An 18979-nucleotide genomic window follows, 5' to 3' on the forward strand; every position below is an offset into this window, starting at 1 on the left:
TGCAATGAACATTTGGGTATTATTTTGGACCCTGTTTTCCAGGAGTGGGATTGCAGGATCATATGCTAGGTCTATTTTTAGTTTCTTTTTTTTTTTTAATTTTGTTTATTTATTTATTTTTTAGCTGTGTTGGGTCTTTGTTGCTGCGAGCGGGCTTCAGTAGTTGTGGCTCATGGGCTTCAGCAGTTGTGGCTCGCAGGCTCTAGAGCACAGGCGCCATAGTTGTGGTGCATGGGCTTAGTTGCTCTGCAGCATGTGGGATCTTCCCGGACCAGGGATCGAACCCGTGTCCCCTGCATTGGCAGGCGGTTTCTTAACCACTGAGCCACCAGGGAAGTCCCTATTTTTAGTTTCTTAAGGAACTTCCATACTATTCTCCATAGTGGCTGCACCAGTTTACATTCCTACCAACAGTGTAGGAGGGTTCCCTTCTCTCCATATCCTCTCCAGCATTTATTGTTTGTGGATTTTTTGATAGCAACCATTCTGGCTGGTGCGAGGTGATATTCCATTGTAGTTTTGATTTGCACTTCTCTAATAATTAGTGATTGTGAACATCTTTTCATGTGTCTCTTGGCCATCTGCATGTCTTCTTTGGAGAAATGTCTGTTTAGGTTTTCTGCCCATTTTTTAAAATTTATTTATTTATTTATTTATTTATTTATTTATTTATGGCTGTGTTGGGTCTTCACTGCTACATGCAGGCTTTCGCTAGTTGCGGCAAACAGGGCTACTTTGCATTGCAGTGCATGAGCTTCTCATTGCAGTGGCTTCTCTTGGGCTCTGGGCACATGGGCTTCAATAGTTGTGGCATGCAAGCTCAGTAATTTTGGCTAGCAGGCTCTAGAGTGCAGGCTCGGTGGTTGTGGTTCATGGGCTTAGCTGCTTCACAGCATGTGGGATCTTCCCAGACCAGGGCTTGAACCCGTGTCTTCTGCATTGGCAGGCAGATTCTTAACCACTGTGCCACCAGGGAAGTGCTTCTGCCCATTTTTTAACTGCATTGTTTATCTGAATGATATTAAGCTCCATGAGCTGTCTGTAAATTTTGGAGACTAACCCCTTGTTGGTCTCATCATTTGAAAATGTTTTCTCCCGTTCTGTGTGTTGTCTTTTCATTTTGTTTATGATTTCCTTTGCTGTACAAAAGCTTTTGAGTTTAATTAGATCCCATTTGCTTATTTTTGTTTTTATTTCCATTACTCTGGGAGACAGATCAAAAAAGATACTGCTGCAATTTATGGCAGAGTGTTCTGCCTATGTTTTCCTCTAAGTATTTTACGATGTCTGGTCTCACAGTTAGGTCTTTAATCCATTTTGAGTTTATTTTTTTGTATGGTGTTAAAGAATATTCTAATTTTGATTTTTTACATGTAGCTGTCCAGTTTTCCCAGCACTATTCATTGAAGAGACTGTCTTTCCCCCATTGTATAGTCTTGCCACCTTTGCCATTGATTAACTGACCACAGGTGTGTAGGTTTATTTCTGGGCTTTCTATTCTGTTCCATTGATCTATTGTGCCACTCCCTTCTGGCCTGTAGCCTTTCTGCTGAAAAGTCATCTTATACACTTATGGAGATTCCCTTGTATATTATTTGTTGCTTTATAATGTTTTCTCTGTACTAAATTTTTGTCAATTTGATTAATATGTGTCTCAGCAAGTTTCTCCTTGGGTTAATCCTACCTGAGACCCTCTGTACTTCCTGGTCCTGGGTGACAGTTTCCTTTCCCATGTTAGGGAAGTTTTCAGTGACTATCTTTTCAAATATTTTCTCAGGCAACTTCTCCTCCTTCTGGGACCCCTATAATGCCAATGTTGGTGCATTTAATGTGTTCCCAGAGGCCTCTTAAGCTGGAGTCCACATTCAAGTGAAATCAGATGATATTTGTCTTTCTCTTATTTCAATTAGCATAATATCCTCTAGGTCCATCCATCACAAATGGCAAGATTTCATATTGTTTTAATTGCTATATATAGTGGAATATTACTATATATACTCTCACATCTTCTTTATGCAGTCATCTACCAATGGACACTTCAGTTGCTTCCATATTTTCACAATTGTAAATAATATTGCAGTGAACACAGGGAGGCATATTTCTTTTCAATTTAGTTTTTTTTTTTCTTCAGGTGAATACAAAGAAGTGGAATCACTGGATTGTAAGGTAGCGCTATTTGTAAGTTTTTGAGGAATTTTCACACTGTTTTCCATACTGGCTGCACCAACAACATTCCCACCAACAGCAAATAAGGATTCCTTTTTCCACACATCCTTGCCAACACTTATTAATTGTTGTGTTTTTGATGATAGCCATTTTGACAGGTGTAAGGGGATATCTCATTCTTATTTTTATTTGCATATCCCTGATGATGAAGCATGTTAAGCATTTTTCATTGTGCCTGTTGGCAACCTGTATGTCTTCTTTGGGAAAATGTCTGTTCAGGACCTCTGCCCATTTTCAAATCAGATTGCTTTTTTGACACTTAGTTGTATAGGTTCTTTATATATTCTAAATATTAACCTCTTATTGGCTATATGATTTGCAAATAATTTCTCTTATTCAATAGGTTGACTTTTCATTTTGTTATTGGTTTCCTTCACTGTGTCTGACTTTCTCCAGTGTGAAGTTCCTGGTCCTGAATGAAGACAGACTAATGGTGGAAGACTTTCCAACATCTGCAGTATTCATAATACACTTCTGGATGTGGAGTTTTTCTGCAATACTTAAGGGTTCTTGATGGTGGAATACACAACACAGTGACATTGGGATACATGAAACACAGAACTGTTTTTATTTACAGCTCCGAATGAGAGAAACACATTAGGCAGGGGCTCAAGGAGGGCTGTGCCCAGTGACAAGATAACAGCAAGCTGAAGCTGTAGTGGGCAGTTTATGTTGTGAGATTGGAACTGTGGACAAAGACCAAATACACATGAGAAATACATTTTGCCCATCTGAATGAACAAATCTATATTGCTTCTAATCACAACATCACAGACTGTCTCTTCTTCACTCCCTTCACAACCTTCTATGGATTCCAGGTGTTCAGGCTGGCATTTCAGGTAAGACATCTCTGCCCCCTCTGTCAATGACACAAGAGACCCCAAGTTTCCCCAATGCTGCCTACCCGGCAGCACCAGCAAGCCGTGCACCGGGGACCCCAAGAGAATTCTCTCCCACACCCCAGCCCACTGGCTGAAAGGGCAACGGCTCACAAGGCCGCTCTCTGTTCTGGACTCTGGAGGTGACCGGCTGGGAACTGAGCGGGCGCCCCTCCTTCCGGATTTGGGACTCAGAGGCGGGAGTCGCGCCGGGTGGGGACCTGGAAGACGCCGCTCATCAGCGCGGCCTTGGTCACCGCTAGTGGGAAAGGCGGGAAAAGGAGAGGAAGTGAGTGGGGCGGGAACGACGGTACCGCCATCAACTATGGACTCGGGGGGCCTCACAGCCGCTTCTGGGCAGCAGGGACAACGCCCCTCCTATCGCTTTTGTGCTCCGTCACCTCGGTGCCACCAACCAATGCTCAGACCCTAAAACGCTAAACTGCCTGGCAGCATCTCAAAGACTGCAAGAATGCCGGAAGCCCCGCCCCCAGGCGATGCGTACACACCTATGCTATCTCTCTTAAGGTTTCATTGGCTCAGTCTCCGCAACGCTCTAACCCTAGAGATTTCTGGGTAATGTAATTTCCGCTGCCTCCTCACCTATCAGCTGTAAGACGGAGCTCACTCAGTACTGGGCTTGTAAAGGCCTAGAGCCTCCCTCCCTGGTGGAGGGAGTCCTGACCTCCAAATATGGGGCGGTGCTGCACATATTCTTAAAGGGGACGCACCCAGATTTGGATAGCAGTCTTGGAAAAGCCCAGAAAGGTTAGGGACTTGTTATTTCAGACTGTATGCAACACAGCAAGTTCCCAAATATACCATCCAAATAGTCACATCAGAATCATGACACTCTACGTCCAATCATAGCTATCAACTCTCTTGTTGTTTGTCAAAGACATGTTGACTGAACATTGGGAAGATGTTCCATGACCATCAATATGCAAGACAAGGGCATAAGTGAGAGTTGGAGAATGATATTTTTCCTGCATTGATAATCATTGACTGCGTTTCAACCTAGCAAGTAACACTTTACTGAGGTATTTATTATCCTCTGAGATGTCCTCCATTTCTTTTATTTATTTATTTAATCACTTATTTATTTAATTTATTGGCTGTGTTGGGTCTCCATTGCATGCAGGCTTTCTCTAGCTGTGGCGAGTGGGGGCTACTCTTTGTTTTGGTGCACAGGCTTCTCAGTGCAGTGGCTTCTCTTGTTGCAGAGCACGAACTCTAGGCACATGGGCTTCAGTAGTTGTGGCATGAGGGCTCAATAGTTGTGGCTCGCAGGCTCTTGACCGCAGGCTCAGTAGTCGTGGCACATGAGTTCAGTTGCTCTGCAGCATGTGGGATATTCCTCGCCCAGGGATCCAACCCATGTACTCGGCACTGGCAGGCAGATTCTTAGCCATTGCACTACCAGGGAAGTCCTACCATTTCTTTTAAAATCTGAAACGTGTCTGTAAAGGAGAGCAAATAATCGCATGCCATTTTCTGCCAAGATAGCAGGTGAGCTTCTAACTATTGAAGCCCATGTGCAAAGGCGACATCTTATCTGGGAAACAAAGGTTTAGGGTTCCATGATCTCATCTCCTTTATGGCAACTGATTTAGCAAGTCACCTGAAATTGCAGCAACAGTGAATGCACAGGGAGTTGAAGTTTTCTCCGAAAATTACTTATGAAACGGATATTACAAAAAGTCAAAAATAATGGTTACATAGTTGTGCGATGAAATTGACAAAAATGTTGTAGAGAAACATATCTGTTACAGGTGAAAGAAAATTAATATCTCAGTGAAGTTGGAGTGAGAAACAGGAAAGTCTGAAAAGTCAGAGAATGAAATTGATTCTGTGCCTGTGCTGGAACCTTGGCCACACTCAGGGTTGTATCTATCTTCAAACAGTGCTTCCTTTTCAAATTTGAAAACCTTGGACTCTAACAACTTGGAGAGATAGGTAAAGATGACATTTTGAAGAACTTACTGGAAATGTAAAAATGAGTAGGAAAACCATAATGTCATGTGTATTGACTGCTCTAATACGTGTTCAATAAGCCCCTACTCAGTTTCAGGAACAGTGGTAGGTTCATGAAACACACCTGCAATAGGGGGGCCAGTTCTGTTTGTACAGGATATTTCCTGTATTTAATGATTTTCATCCCAGTTCCTATATTAATTTGTCAGGGTGCTTTAAGTCTCTTGTAGCCTGCTTTTTGAAATGCTTTGCAAAAACTTGACACAATGTAATTGTTCAATCAATATTGGAAATGATGGGCAGTCAACTATAAACCAGCTTGTAATAACCATTAAACATGAGAGATTTAAGTTTTCCACTACGAACAAAGAAGATGATAAAATAAGATTGTTATTAAGAGGAATGTGGATGAAAAAGATTTTTAAAAATCAAAGGAGAAGTTGTAGTGGTCTTCCACACCATACATCATAATCTGTCCTCCAGTTCACAATGCTGCTTATAGCCTGTGTCCCCATGAGGAATGTTCAATGGACAAAGGAATCAAAAAAATTGGATGAGACTACCCTGGAAACTATGAAAGAAACTAAAAGGAATATAGAGGGTAACTATAAGAAATTTTATAAACAAATATTACAAAACAAGGAAAAGTTAAGGAGAGACAAATTACCAGAGGAGTATAATTAAAGAGGTATGAAACTTAGTTATAACTTCCTTCAGAAACACAATATTTTTATATAAGCATGTCCCATGCAACATTTTCCTCTTATTTCAGTGTATATGTGCATAAGTAGTTAAAAAATTCAAAATTTACTGGGCCAGATATTGTTTACTAAATCTAGCAAGCCTACTTTTCCACATTTTTATATGTAATAACCCACTGAAGTAGTTTCTGCTACTTATCCCCTCAATGGTAAATTCTGAATGTTTGGAGGACTATTTCTTTAAGGGAGAAAAATTCCACCAGGAGAATAATGTTACAGGGCTTCCCTGGTGGTGCAGTGGTTAAGAATCTGCCTGCCAACACAGGGGACATGGGGTTCAATCCCTGGTCCACGAAGATCCCACATGCTGTGGAGCAACTAAGCCTGTGCATCACAACTATTAAGCCTGCGCTCTAGAGCCCATGAGCCACAACTATTGAGCCCGTGTATTGCAACTACTGAAGCCCATGCGCCTAGAGCCCGTGCTCCACAAGAGAATCCACTGCAATGAGAAGCCCGCACACTGTAATGAAGAGTAGCCCCTACTTGCTTCAACTACAGAAAGCCCACGCACAGCAACAAAGACCAAAAGCAGCCAATAAATAAATGAATAAATAAATGAATTTATAAAGAAAAAACCAGAATATTATAAACCTGAATTGGGCTATGAGACAGCCACTTGGTCGTTTTGGGCTCCTCATGTCATTTAGGAAAAAAGGGAAATGCTTTACTGCCCAGGTGATGATGATTACCCTTTTTACCAAGAGGAAACTGAGTTGCTGCTCTCAATGGAATCCTGGAGCACTGTCTGGAATTTGGGGGATTCTCCGGGGAATGTGATGGTAAATCCATGTCCAAAAATAAACCTGCAACAATACAATGAAGGCAGGACCCCTTGGAGCCAGACCATTCTGGTTTTGAAATTTTGGTTCATCCACCAAATTAAAAAATAAACCAAATTTTCATAAATTTTTCATTAAGTACATTGTGCACGTGGGGACTTTAAAAATACAACCAGACAGTGGCATCTGTGATTGCTTCCTAGCTCTCATTCTAAAACTATTATATTTGATTTCCTGTTCTATAATGCCTGTTAGCTTCTGTAAATTTTCATTTTCTCAGGAGTCACCTGGTTTGAGGATTACATGACAAAAAGATGACCTCAAAAAGAAGGAATTCTACCAGCAGACTGGCTTTGGCCTTGAACTGAAACTCTTCCCTGGGGCCCCAGCCTGCTGGCCTACCCTGCAGATTTTGGACTTTGCAGGCCATCACAATCACATCAGCTAATTCCTTTAAAAACATACCTCTCTCCTTTCTCTCTCTGTCTCTACAAAAATGCACGTGCACACACACATATACACAAATGGTTCTATTTCACTGGAGATCCCAATACATCACAGAACTGTGTATAAATACAGCTGATTCACTTTGTTGTACACCAAACCTGGCACAACAGTGTAAAGCAATTATACTCCAATAAACAGCTTAAAAAAAAATACATCACAGAACTGAATACTTAGTGAGATGATAAAGTTTATGTTAAGTGTATCTTACCAAAAAAATTTTTTGATTTTTAAAATTCCCTAAGAACTTTTACAACACAAAGACATAGCTTAAAGATGGATCTAGAAAAAAGAAGTCAAATGAGAAGAGAAAAATCTAGAATAATGTGTCAGTGGAAGTTTGTGTATGATGCAGATGGTTCAAAATTCTTTCATTTATAATGAATTCACATGAAACTAAATTTGTTTAGTTTTGACTTCACTTCTCACTTTAAACAACTTTTTCTCACTGATTGGGAGAACAAAACAAACAATAAAACGCATTTGCTTACAAATAATGCAGCTCTAATACACAAAATATCCTTGCTTATTCTTATTTGATGTCATTCCTTTGCACACACATGAATAATACTAAAAATAATTTATGCACTCAGTGAAAACAGTCATAGAAGAGTACCTGTAGGATTCTCTTTATACAAAATTCTGGGGATTTCCTAGGTGGTGCAGTAGTTAACAAATCTGCCTGCCAATGCAGTGGACATGGGTTTGACCCCTGCTCCAGGAAGCTCCCACATGCCCTGGAGCAACTAAGCCCATGCACAGCTATTGAGCCCACGTGCTAACTAGTGAAGACCACAGGCCTAGAGCCCATGCTCCACAAACGAAGCCACCACAATGAGGAGCCCACGCACCACAGTGAAGAACAGCTCCCCCTCACCACAACTAGAGAAAGCCTGTGTGCAGCAATGAAGATCCAATGCAGCTAATAAATAAATAAAATTCTACAAAACAGAAACCACAATGTCCACCTGGAGATGGCAACTTGGGTAGGGTTGGGAGAGGGAGAATACAGAGGAGCTAATGGAAACTCTGTAAGTAATGGACATGTACATTATCATAACTTTTGTGATAGTCCCATTGTGCACACATGTGAAAATACATCTTATAATTTTAATAAATGAGATTGAGTATGTCAATACCTCAATAAAGCTGTTAATAAATATTCCATATAAAATCTGGATCTCCTCATTCTCGAAATTGCATTTCAGGCAAACTTGTATTGACCATCAGCACCCTTCCCCATATATTAGGTAGATTCTGATTCCTTCTCAAAATAGAAGAGAATGCTGACAAATGCTTTAACGTGGGGAAATAATGCTAAACTAAATAAGCTAGTTACAAAGAGATGAAAAATGTATGATTACACTTATATAAAGTATCCAGAGTAATCAAATTCATAGACTGAGTGTGAAAAAGAGGTTGCCAGGTGGGGTACGGAGGAAGTATAAACAGATGTTGTTTAAGGGGTAAAGATGAAAAGACTTCTGGAGATTAGATGTGAATTTTTAAACACACCCAACAATTTAAAAGGTAGAGGATAAACTTTGTTACATACACTTTATGACAATCAAAAAAAACCAAACACCAAAAAAAAAAAATCCGAAAAAAAAAAACCTCAAGGACAGATTGGAGCAGACACTTTGCTAAGTCTTTCCCGATTTGCAACACTCCCTCTGGTGTTAACTTTTTGGTGCTGAATGAACTGGAGGTTTTGACTGAACATATGCCCATAATGGCTGCACTTAGGCCTTTCTCTATTGTGAAATCGCTGATGTGTAACGGGGTTGAAGTTTCACCTTAACACTTACTTTCACTGCCCTCAGAAGGCCTTCCTCCGGTGTGAACTCTTGATGTTAACAAGTGGGGTCTATACCAAAACAACTTTCCATGTTCACTGTACTCAGAAGGCCCACTCCAACATAACTCATAAGGTGCTTCACCAGTGTTAGGAGTTTATCGAGCAGTACCTAACTTCCATTACCTCTGCACTCATGAGGTCTTCTGTTTTTAAATTGAAGTATAGTTGACTTAACAATGTTTCAGGTATACAGCAAAGTGATTCAGTTTATATATACATATGTATATGTGTGTGTAATTCTTCTCCAGATTCTTTTCCATTATAAGTTATTACAAGATATTGACTATAGTTCCCTGTGCTATACAGTAGGCCCTTTCATAAGGTCTTTACCACTGTGAATTCTCTGCTTCATGAGGTTGGAGTTGTATCTGAAGAGTTACCCACATTTGCAGCACTCATACTGTCTTCAGTGTGGATTTTTTGGTGATGAACAAGGTGGGACTTCCTAATGAAGGCTTTCTGACATCTGCTGCATTCATAAGGCCTTTCTCCGGTATGGATTTTCTGATGCTCGATAAGTATATGCTTGTGGCTAAAGGCTTTCCCACACTCTCTGCACTCATAAGGCCTCTCTCCGGTGTGATTTCTCCAATGTTTAATGAGGTTGGAGTTGTACCGAAAGAATTTCCCACATTCACTGCACTCATAAGGCCTTTCTCCACTGTGAACTCTCTTATGTCTAATGAGTCTGCAGTGGTACCTAAATGCCTTCCCACATTCACTGCACTCATAAGGCCTTTCTCCAGTGTGATTTTGCCAATGTTTAATGAGTTTAGACTTGTACTTAAAGTACTCCCCACACAAACTACACTCATAAGGCCTTTCTACAGTATGAACTCTTTGATGTCTAATGAGGGTAGATGTGTACCTAAAGAATTTACCACATTCACTGCACTCATAAGGCCTTTCTCCAGTGTGAACTCTCTGGTGTTTAATGAGTGTGGAATTATACCTAAAGAATTTCCCACATTCATTACACTTATAAGGCCTTTCTGAAGTATGAACTCTCTGATGTCTAATGAACGTGGAGCTGTACCTGAAAAATTTCCCACATTCACTACACTTATAAGGTCGTTCTCCAGTGTGAACTCTCCCGTGTCTTATCAGTCTATAGTTGTACCTAAAGAATTTTCCACATTCTCTGCACTCATAAGGCCTTTCCCCATTGTGCTTTCTCTGATGTTTCATGAAGTTGGCATTGTACTTGAAGAATTCCCCACATTCGCTGCACTCATAAGGGCTTAATCCAGAGTGAACTCTCTGATGACTAACAAGTGTGGAGTTGTACCTAAAGCACTTGCCACATTCACTGCACTGAAAAGGCCTTTCTCCAGTGTGGATTCTCTGGTGCTGAACAAGGTGAAACTTTCTAATGAAGGCCATCCCACATTTGCTGCACTTATAAGGTCTTACACCAGTGTGGATTTTCTGGTGCTCAACAAGTATCTTTTCTCGGCTGAAGGCTTTCCCACACTGCGTGCACCTGTAATCACTCTGTCTACTACCAAAGGCTTCCCTGCACTCAGTGTCCTTTTGTGGCTTGCCCACACTGTGAGGGGCTGGTTGCTGCAGCAGGCCTGTGCTCCCTGGGAAGTCCTTTCCATCTCCGCTGCATGTCAAGGTCCTCTCCGCCATGTGAATGCTGCTGTTGGTCCAAAATGAAGGCTGCCCTGCATCCCTTCTGGGAAGTTTGTCTCTAACCTGCTCCTTCTGGTACTGGAAAAGTTTTGCCCCACAAACGTAGAGCCCTTGATCAGGGTACATTCTGTCATGCTCAGGCAGGTGCAAAGAGTCTTTCAAGAGCGGACCACACATCTCACAGGGCTGGGCCTTCCTGGAGGATGGGTCTGGCTTTGGAGTCTCGACCTCTGACATCCCTATTGAAACACCTTGCTCAGAAGATGCCTCCTCACCCTGGACTCCATGCCAACAACCTGTAAGCAGAGAAATGCTGGTGAAGTGCATGTTGATTTTGGTGGGAGGGGCAGCCCCATCAGAAAAGTGTGTGGACCTTGGAAGCTCCCATGATGAGAGCCCTGACAACTAGGTAAGGACTGAAGGCCTGAATGTCTCAGTCCATTTGGGATGCTATAATAAAATACCACAGAGTGGCTGGCTTACAAAGACCAGAAATTTATTTCTCACACTTCTGGCGACTGGAACCCAAAGATCGGTCTGCACTCTCCTGCGTTGCACACTTCTCATAGTGTCCTCACATGGTGGAAGGAGCTAGGAAGCTCTGTGGGGGTCCCTTTTTTAAGGGCACTAATTTCATTCATGATGGGGCTTCCCAAAGGCCCCACCTCCTAATCCTTTCACCTTAGGCACGAAGTTTTCAACATATGGAACATGGGAGGGACACAAACATTCAGGCCATAGCAGGGAGGAGAGGCAGGACTCCAGGTCAACACGGCCATGGCTACTGGTGGTAAGTGAGCACTGCGTCAAAGATTGTGCTCAGACCTAGAAACACCTGATACAAAAGGGATGCTACACTCCAAGGACTATTTAAGGATACATGCAGACTTCACATCTTACACATAGGTGAAATGTTGAACACTGCAAAGGGAGCAATGAAACAGAACATGTGACAAGTGAGGATCACAAAAGTGTGCTTGGAGTGTGACAGAAGAAATAAAAATGGGGGAGAAAAGGAAGAAATGAGGTATGGCCAGTGGTCCGAGTATCAATCAATGGTGAACACAGGACAGGTTCCCAGCTCTGACATCATACCCTTTCCAAGGACCTCGCACCAAGCTCGGGTACTTTCGGAGTGCCTCCTGCCATTGGTGTAGTAATGTCTACACTAGCAGGCACCGAGAGTCCTCCCCATTCTCCAGGTGCCACTGATGTGGCACCTGAAAGAGGCTAGTCCCATGTGAAAGACAGAAAAAGGAGTGGCCAGCACAGGTGGAGAGAGATCCAACATAGAGCTTCTAGCATTCTAAAGTTATAAGAACTTCACAGGGGAGACTGTAGTAATAATCGGTAGCTTCCCAAATTAGTAACCAGATTGGTGCAACGATTCCTAAGAAATGTCAGCAAGAGGAAGGGCGAAGGACTGGCCCAAGAGTCCAAGCATCTAGATTGAGTGATTCAACCAAGAACAGGCCAGATCTGAGGGGGTCTCAGACAAAATACAGATTCTGATTCCAGAGTCTTATCTTGGAAGTACTCGGAGCAGAAGGGATGGGGCTCCCTGGGGAGAAAAATGACACTGCACACATAGTCCAGCCCTGGCATCAACAACACATATTCCAGGAAACCAGGAAAGGAAGCAGCACCCATGGTCTCAGTGTGGGGAGTACAGAGCTGTCCCTGGGAAAAGGCAAAGAACACAGCCCAGCCCAGGACACTGGGTGAGTGTGCGGATCTTACCTAGGGAGGTCACAAGTGCAAAGTTCTCGGTCATCACAGCTTGGTACAAGTGTCTCTGAGCTTCATCAAGGAGGCCCCACTCCTCCTGGGAGAAAAACACAGCCACGTCCTCAAAGACCACACAGTCCTGCCAAAATTGGAAGAATTTGGTTCATGAACAGCTTCTTGTTTTAACTATATTTTTGTGGATTCTGTATTTATCTATTTGCCTTCCATTAATTAAAGGGCTAAACTGATGGCCGAATTTGTTTACATCTCCCTTGCAATCCAGAGCACATACTCTAAACCAACTCCTTAACTAACTCTCACACACCAGGTCAGTATTTCCCCTGCCCTAAATCAGCCCAGGGTCAGGAACCAGAGAGCAAGGGACAGCTCCTTAGCTCAGGTACACAAGAATCAAACAAACTAGCCGACCCTAAGCTTTTCGTCCAACCCTTCCTGCATTTCCCTTGAAAGTCCAACAAAGGCTCTGACCTTTGGTGTCCCTTAGCTTGTGCTCATGCCTCCTGACTAAATCTGATGCTTCATCATGTGGTCCTGTATTACATGCCTTCTCCTCTCAGGAAATGTAGCTAATGAAACTGTCTTTCAATGTCATTGGCCTGTATCATGACTCACCTCCACAAGTTAAAATCCTGTGGGTACAATCACTGATGCACTTCCCTCTCCAGGACCTTCAGTCCTCCCCCTACACATCTGTCCCTGCTCATCCTCCTCCCAGACATCCCACTCTGGAAGACATATCAGGTCCCAGTGGCACCGGTGCCTGCTCTCTCATTACCACTGATCACTGTGTCCAGCACACAGCATAAAACACATGGAGGAGGGAGCAGAAAATCACCATCCAGGCTGTGGACCTGCATGCAGGGCCCTATCCCTCTCCTGCTGGACAGTTTCCATGGGCTCCCCCAGATGCTGACCCTCAGACAAACTCAAACTTGTCCTTGTCCTCAAGCGCCCAGGGCTAGGGCCCAGGGCCAATCATTCACATTCCTCTTTATCTGCATCTCACTAGTTGGACTGCGCCTACTTCATGACTCTGACCCCTCCACGGTGACAATTCCACAGACACCCCCAGCCCACATCATAGCAATGCCTTCACCTCCTTACAGGGCACTCTGCACATGGAATCTAGGCAGTGAATGGAAATGCATCCAGCATTCAACTCAGCCCAGTCCTGCCCCTGAACACCAAAGTCCCCTGGGGCTAGGGCCTGCCCCAAGCCCTGCTTACAAGGTCTCGCCACCTGGCCCTGTTTTTTGCTTCCTCCCCAGCCACCCTTTCTATGTGAGACCTCATGTCCCCTTAGCCCTCCCCCTCTTTCGCGCTGCACGAGCTGTCCCATAAGCAGTCAGCATCTTCTCTCCTCATGTGAAGCCCAGGTACACCAACCTCCCCACCCGCACTGTAACTGCACCCTAAGTCTAGTCATTCTCCTAACTGATCCCATTTTCCTCCCTCAACATCCATCCATCTCATTTCCACTCTGGCCTCAGAAGACTTTCTCACGCCTACAGCCCACCATCACACAGACAGTCTGCTCCCTCACCTGTCTTGGTGATGTCCATCACCACCAGCCAGGCACCCAACCCAGAGACCTAGTCCTGAGGCCCTACATTCTCACTCCTTGTCCTCTAATGGCATCGCCACCATAAACTAGAAATGATGCCGCCTGCATCTTACCTTCGGCTTTATCCTAGTCCACACACCAGCCACTACATTGTGGCTGTCTCCATCCTGAATCCATCCCCTGAACTCCAGACCTCTGTGTAAAAGTGCCCACTCGACACCTACCCTTGGGAGTCTCTGGAATATTTGCGACATTGAAAAAAAAGTCCTTACTACATCTGAAAATTCCTCCTAAAGCTGACTTCCCTCATTTTAGTTGATAAAGTATTCATCCTTTCTAACAAGTCCAGAAACCTAAAGTCACCCCCAATTCTTCCTATCAGCCCACTTTCTGAGTCCCTCACTCTCCATTACATAAAACATGGACAATACAACACTGTAAATCATCTATACTTCAATTTAAAATATATTGATAAATTTTTAAAACTAAATAAATCACGGGCAGGTCTAGTTCAAAACACATCCACAAAACAATCACTCCCTACCTCCACTGCCACCAGTCTGGTGTAGCCACTACCAACATTCACCTAGATGACTGCAGAAGTTCCCCTCAGGTCTCCCTCCTTTCCCTCACACCCTTAGTGTGTCTTCTACTCTGCAGCCAGAGGGAGCCTGTTAAAATATGAGTCATAGCACCTTCTTCCTCTGCTTCAAACCTTCCCTACTTCCCATCAACCTGAAATTAGAGAACCAGGATGTCAGGCTATCATTCAAGGCCTGATACCTGTGCACTCCTCACTCAGCTCCCCATTCCCACCAGATATAACAGCAGTTCCCTGAACATCCCACCTCAGCATCACCTGCAACTGTCTGAACATTCTGCATCCTGTAAGTCAGGACTCCTTGCCACACCTTCCCCCATCAGTTGTCAGAAATGGAACTGTTCCATGTAACCTGGGACTAAATATAGGATCCTGGGCCTCGTGAAAGCACATGATCTATGGATGCAAGAGAGGGAGAATGGAGGGAAGTCTTGGGAGCTACCATTCCCTGAGGGCATCTATATCAGGATGATAAAACTATCAGGGTGATAAATGGGATGGGGGAGAGCTGGGACCCTTCCACTCACCTGTAAGGGGTCCATAACCACTTCTGCCACTGCCATGGGACCCTGGGGAAGAAGGAAGCCATGAGAAATGGGTAGCATAGTAGGATCCCACAGCTGAGCTGGACCACCACCCCTGCCCTGCCCTGGTGTAACAGGATCTCAGCCTGACAGTCTAAGGTCAGTTCCTCACAAACCAGTACTGCCTCTTACTAGCTGAGTGACCTTGGAGAAGGATTAAGCCTCCCTGAGCCTCAGGGAAAAGAAAATGCTTATGAAGATAAAAATGCTTCCAACCTCATAGGGCTCATGTTCGCATCTAATGTAAGGAGGATATACCATGTATCAGCTGTGACTGTATATAGGATCAATAGTTTTGTACATATTTTCAGTGCAAATGAAGTGGCAGAGTTTTGAAACTGAAGGTCTTCATTTTTACTGCTTTTTAAAATTTCAGAGGATGTTATATATAAAACTTTGCACTGTAAGCAAATCACCCAGAGGTAAATCAATGCCAAGCCATTTACAAAGTGTTTGCATAAGTTTAACTGAGTGAACAGGCTTATTTTTAATTGTCTATATGTATTTAGAGGAATACTGATTAATTAGTGTTTAAATTAATTTTCATACATTCTTAGGTCAATGAGTTGTAGGGAGGGGCTGAGCAGGCAGGTGAGCTATTAGTTCATTCAGCACCAGGCCTATCCGCTAAATAATCCTCAAAAGGGAGCAGTGGATCATCCCTCTCGCCCTGAGGAGTGGAGGTGAGGCGGTAGCGCCCTCATCTAGGACCCAGTGGCTGCATCAGTCTGGCTGACTTTTCCCTTGCTCCATCGGGAGTGGCCCTCAGGGTGAGCAGAGCCTGCAAGTGGAGAATCCACACCAGCACACACTGCAGGCTCCAGGGAAAGGAAACTCCTTACCCCATCCAGGCCTCCCTTCCTACAGACACAGCCCAGAATCCCTCCTGTGTCAGCTCTGCTCTTTTCTGGAGGCAGCATAAGGGATGCTAGCACCCAGCCCTCATGTCCTGCCCTCCAACTCTCAGCCCTCCCCTCCCTCACCACAGGGCCCATCTCATGTATCAAGCTTAAGATTCTCCTCAATCGGATCCCCAGGCCATGCCCTGGTCCAGCCCACCCTCCAGTCCTTTGATATCTCCAACCCTGCCCCCTTCCTCTGCTTCCAGACTTGACGTTCACCTCCACATAAGGTATCTCCTTTGCTGACATAAACATCTTGATACATGTCAAACGATATTGTCCAAATACAACTCATGATCTTCCCCCTGGAACCTGCTCGTCGAGCTGACTTCCTCGTCTCCATACTTTCAGATGTTCGGGCAAAAAAAACTTGGATGGTGCTTCATTATCTACTTTTGCTTACAACCGTATTTTATGCAGCAAGTAATCTCGTTTACTCCATGTTTGAGATTTTTTCAGAATCTCATCCCATCTCCTATGTCCCGCTACCTCCCTGGTGCAACCCCTACCAAATTCTCCTGGGGTCTATTTGAGGTGGTCTCCTCAGCAGTGTCCCTGCCTCCATTCGCACCCTGTTCTCCCAGTTTTAAACTTCTAACTCTGGACATGTTCTCCCATCCCCAGTCTCTTCACAACCTTCCATGGATTCCACCCGCTCAGGCTGCCGTTTCAGGTGAGACACCTCGTTCCCCTCTGTCCATGACACAAGAGACCCCAAGGCTGCCGACTCGGTAGCACCTGCCAGCCGTGCACCGGGGCCCCCGAGGAAACCCTCTCCCACACCCCAGCCCGCTGGCTGCAAGGGGACCCCTCACAAGGCCGCCCTCTGTTCTGGACTCTGGGGCTGACCGGCTGGGAACTGAGCGGGCGCCCCTCCGTCCGGATGGGGGACTCGGAGGCGGGAGTCGCGCCGGGTGCGGGCCCGGGAGACGCAGCACCCACCTGAGCCGGCCTCATCCGCGCGGCCTCGGTCACCGGCTGTGAGAAGAACGGAGCCGGGAGAGGCGGCGGGCGGGGCGGGAACGAGGGCACCGCCGTCAACCAGGGGCTCAGGGGGCCTCCCAGCCGCCTCTGGGCAGAGCGGACAAGTTCTCTGCCCCCACTTTTCGCTCCGTCAGCTGGGCGCCCAACAAGCAACGCTGCAACACTGAACCCGTCAGCAGCTCAACAGTCACCACACGCTACCCGAGAGAACGCCGGAAGTCCCGCCCCCACGCGATGCAAACGCACGTTCCTCCCTAAGCTTTCATTGGCTTAGCCCCCGCCGCTTCGCACCGTAGCGACTTCTGGGTAATGTAGTTTCTGTTGCTACCACTCCTGTCTATAGTCAGAGCTGAACTTACTCCCTAAGTGGCTAGTGTTGGCTTTGAGGCTTCTTCAGGGCTCTGTGAAGAGGCAGTTCCCTGGCTCCAAAGATGTGCGGGGCGTCCCTTGCTCTTAAAGGGGACGCACCCAGATTTCTGGAGAGCAGTCTAGGAAAACTCACAGAAAGTTTAGGGACCTGTTATTTCAGACTGTGAAACAGAGCAAGTTCCCAAATCTACACATCCAAAGGGACACACCATATTATAATGACACTCTGTGTCCACTCATAGTTGTCAGCTACGTTGTCGCTTTTCAACAACTTTTAACCTAACAGGACCCTTTCCTGGAACAGATTCCTTCCCACCCATCCCCACCTCACACCCCTAGTCCTTTGCCTGCCTGCTGTCTGCACAAAAACTGTAGCCTCCTAGGCCTCCCTGAGGCAGGAAAGACAGGGACAGGCCCAAGGACAGCCTCCTCATGCATAGGCATTAGGTAGAAGCCAAAGCCACCTACTTGTTTTGCCCTTAATGCGCCATGATGCATAGAGGAATGGCTTCTTTTTTTTTTTTTTTTTTTTGGCCATGCTGCCAACCTTGCAGGATCTTAGTTCCCTGACCAGGGATTGAACCCAGACCCACCGCAGTGGAAGCGCCATGTCCTAACCATTGGACGACCAGGGAATTCCCAGGAATGGCACCAAAAGCAGAAACTTTGTAACATCTTAGCAAGAGACTCTGATCTTGAAAACCATGCAGCATGTGCTTTGAGGTAGCAGAAAAACAGGCTTCAGGGTAACTTGCTGCTACTAGTTTCTTGCTGACCCTTTCGATAAACTACTATTGGGATTATGAACTCTAATTGGATGAAAGCTTAAAAGGCGCATCCCAGCCTCCACATTCTTTGGTTAAGGGGATTTCCCAGCCCCACACATGCACAGAGGGGGTTCTCAAGTCATCCTTTAGTAACCTTGGCTACATTGTAATATCATTATAACATCATTAGCATTGCAGTTTTGACAGACCCCCTCCCCATAGGTTTTGCTTAGGTGTTCACGAGAAAGATTCAAAATGGAGCCCTGTGGAAGTGCAAATAGCGAATTGCAGATGACGGTATCCTGGGGGAGGGAAAAGAGTCACCCTGGCCCAACCCTGGAATATTAACCCCATACGGATAACCTAAGCTGCACCTATTGCATGCAGCTCACTCAGAGAGCTAGCCTTGCGCTGTCCCACACACACGTACTGTGCTTCTAATGAACTCTATGCCAGCCTTGTAGTCTTGTTGGAGGGATCGGTAGAGGTAGGCAGGACACCGAGGCTTGCAATACAGGAAGCAAGGTTTATTGTACTGGTACGGGCCCAGTGGATTCACATCCAAAGACTGAGCCCCCAAACCAAAGGAAAGTTTCTCCTTTTATAAACCAGTTCTCATGCTTTTTGGGAGCCTATAGCTATGCTTATCTATGCAGGAGCAAGGTACAGAAGCCAGAATGCAGACGTTAGGTTTTCCCTTATCTCCTTGACTCAGATGTCTGGGCTGCCCATGGCAGGATCTTTTGTGAAAGAGGCCATAAGTTACTTATTCCCTGAAGCTTGCATTCTCTTATGTTTGCCTGCTTTTGTTATTAACCTGCCTCAGTCTTAGTCTCTT

The 18979-nt window shown here is 44.9% G+C and overlaps 1 protein-coding gene across 1 annotated transcript; it reads right to left on the reverse strand.

The window, feature by feature from the left end:
* Positions 1 to 9114: 9114 nt before the first annotated feature.
* On the reverse strand, positions 9115 to 17190 carry LOC130843004 (zinc finger protein 548-like). Its single transcript, XM_057719672.1, is given in 5 exon segments — positions 9115 to 9391; positions 9394 to 10917; positions 12362 to 12488; positions 15063 to 15104; positions 16964 to 17190. Coding segments are annotated over 5 exon segments (1740 nt in total). The 5' UTR covers positions 16979 to 17190; the 3' UTR covers positions 9115 to 9359.
* Positions 17191 to 18979: the final 1789 nt, after the last annotated feature.

The sequence above is a fragment of the Hippopotamus amphibius genome, unplaced genomic scaffold (genome assembly GCF_030028045.1).
Source record: "Hippopotamus amphibius kiboko isolate mHipAmp2 unplaced genomic scaffold, mHipAmp2.hap2 H_1, whole genome shotgun sequence".
Lineage (NCBI taxonomy): Eukaryota > Metazoa > Chordata > Mammalia > Artiodactyla > Hippopotamidae > Hippopotamus > Hippopotamus amphibius.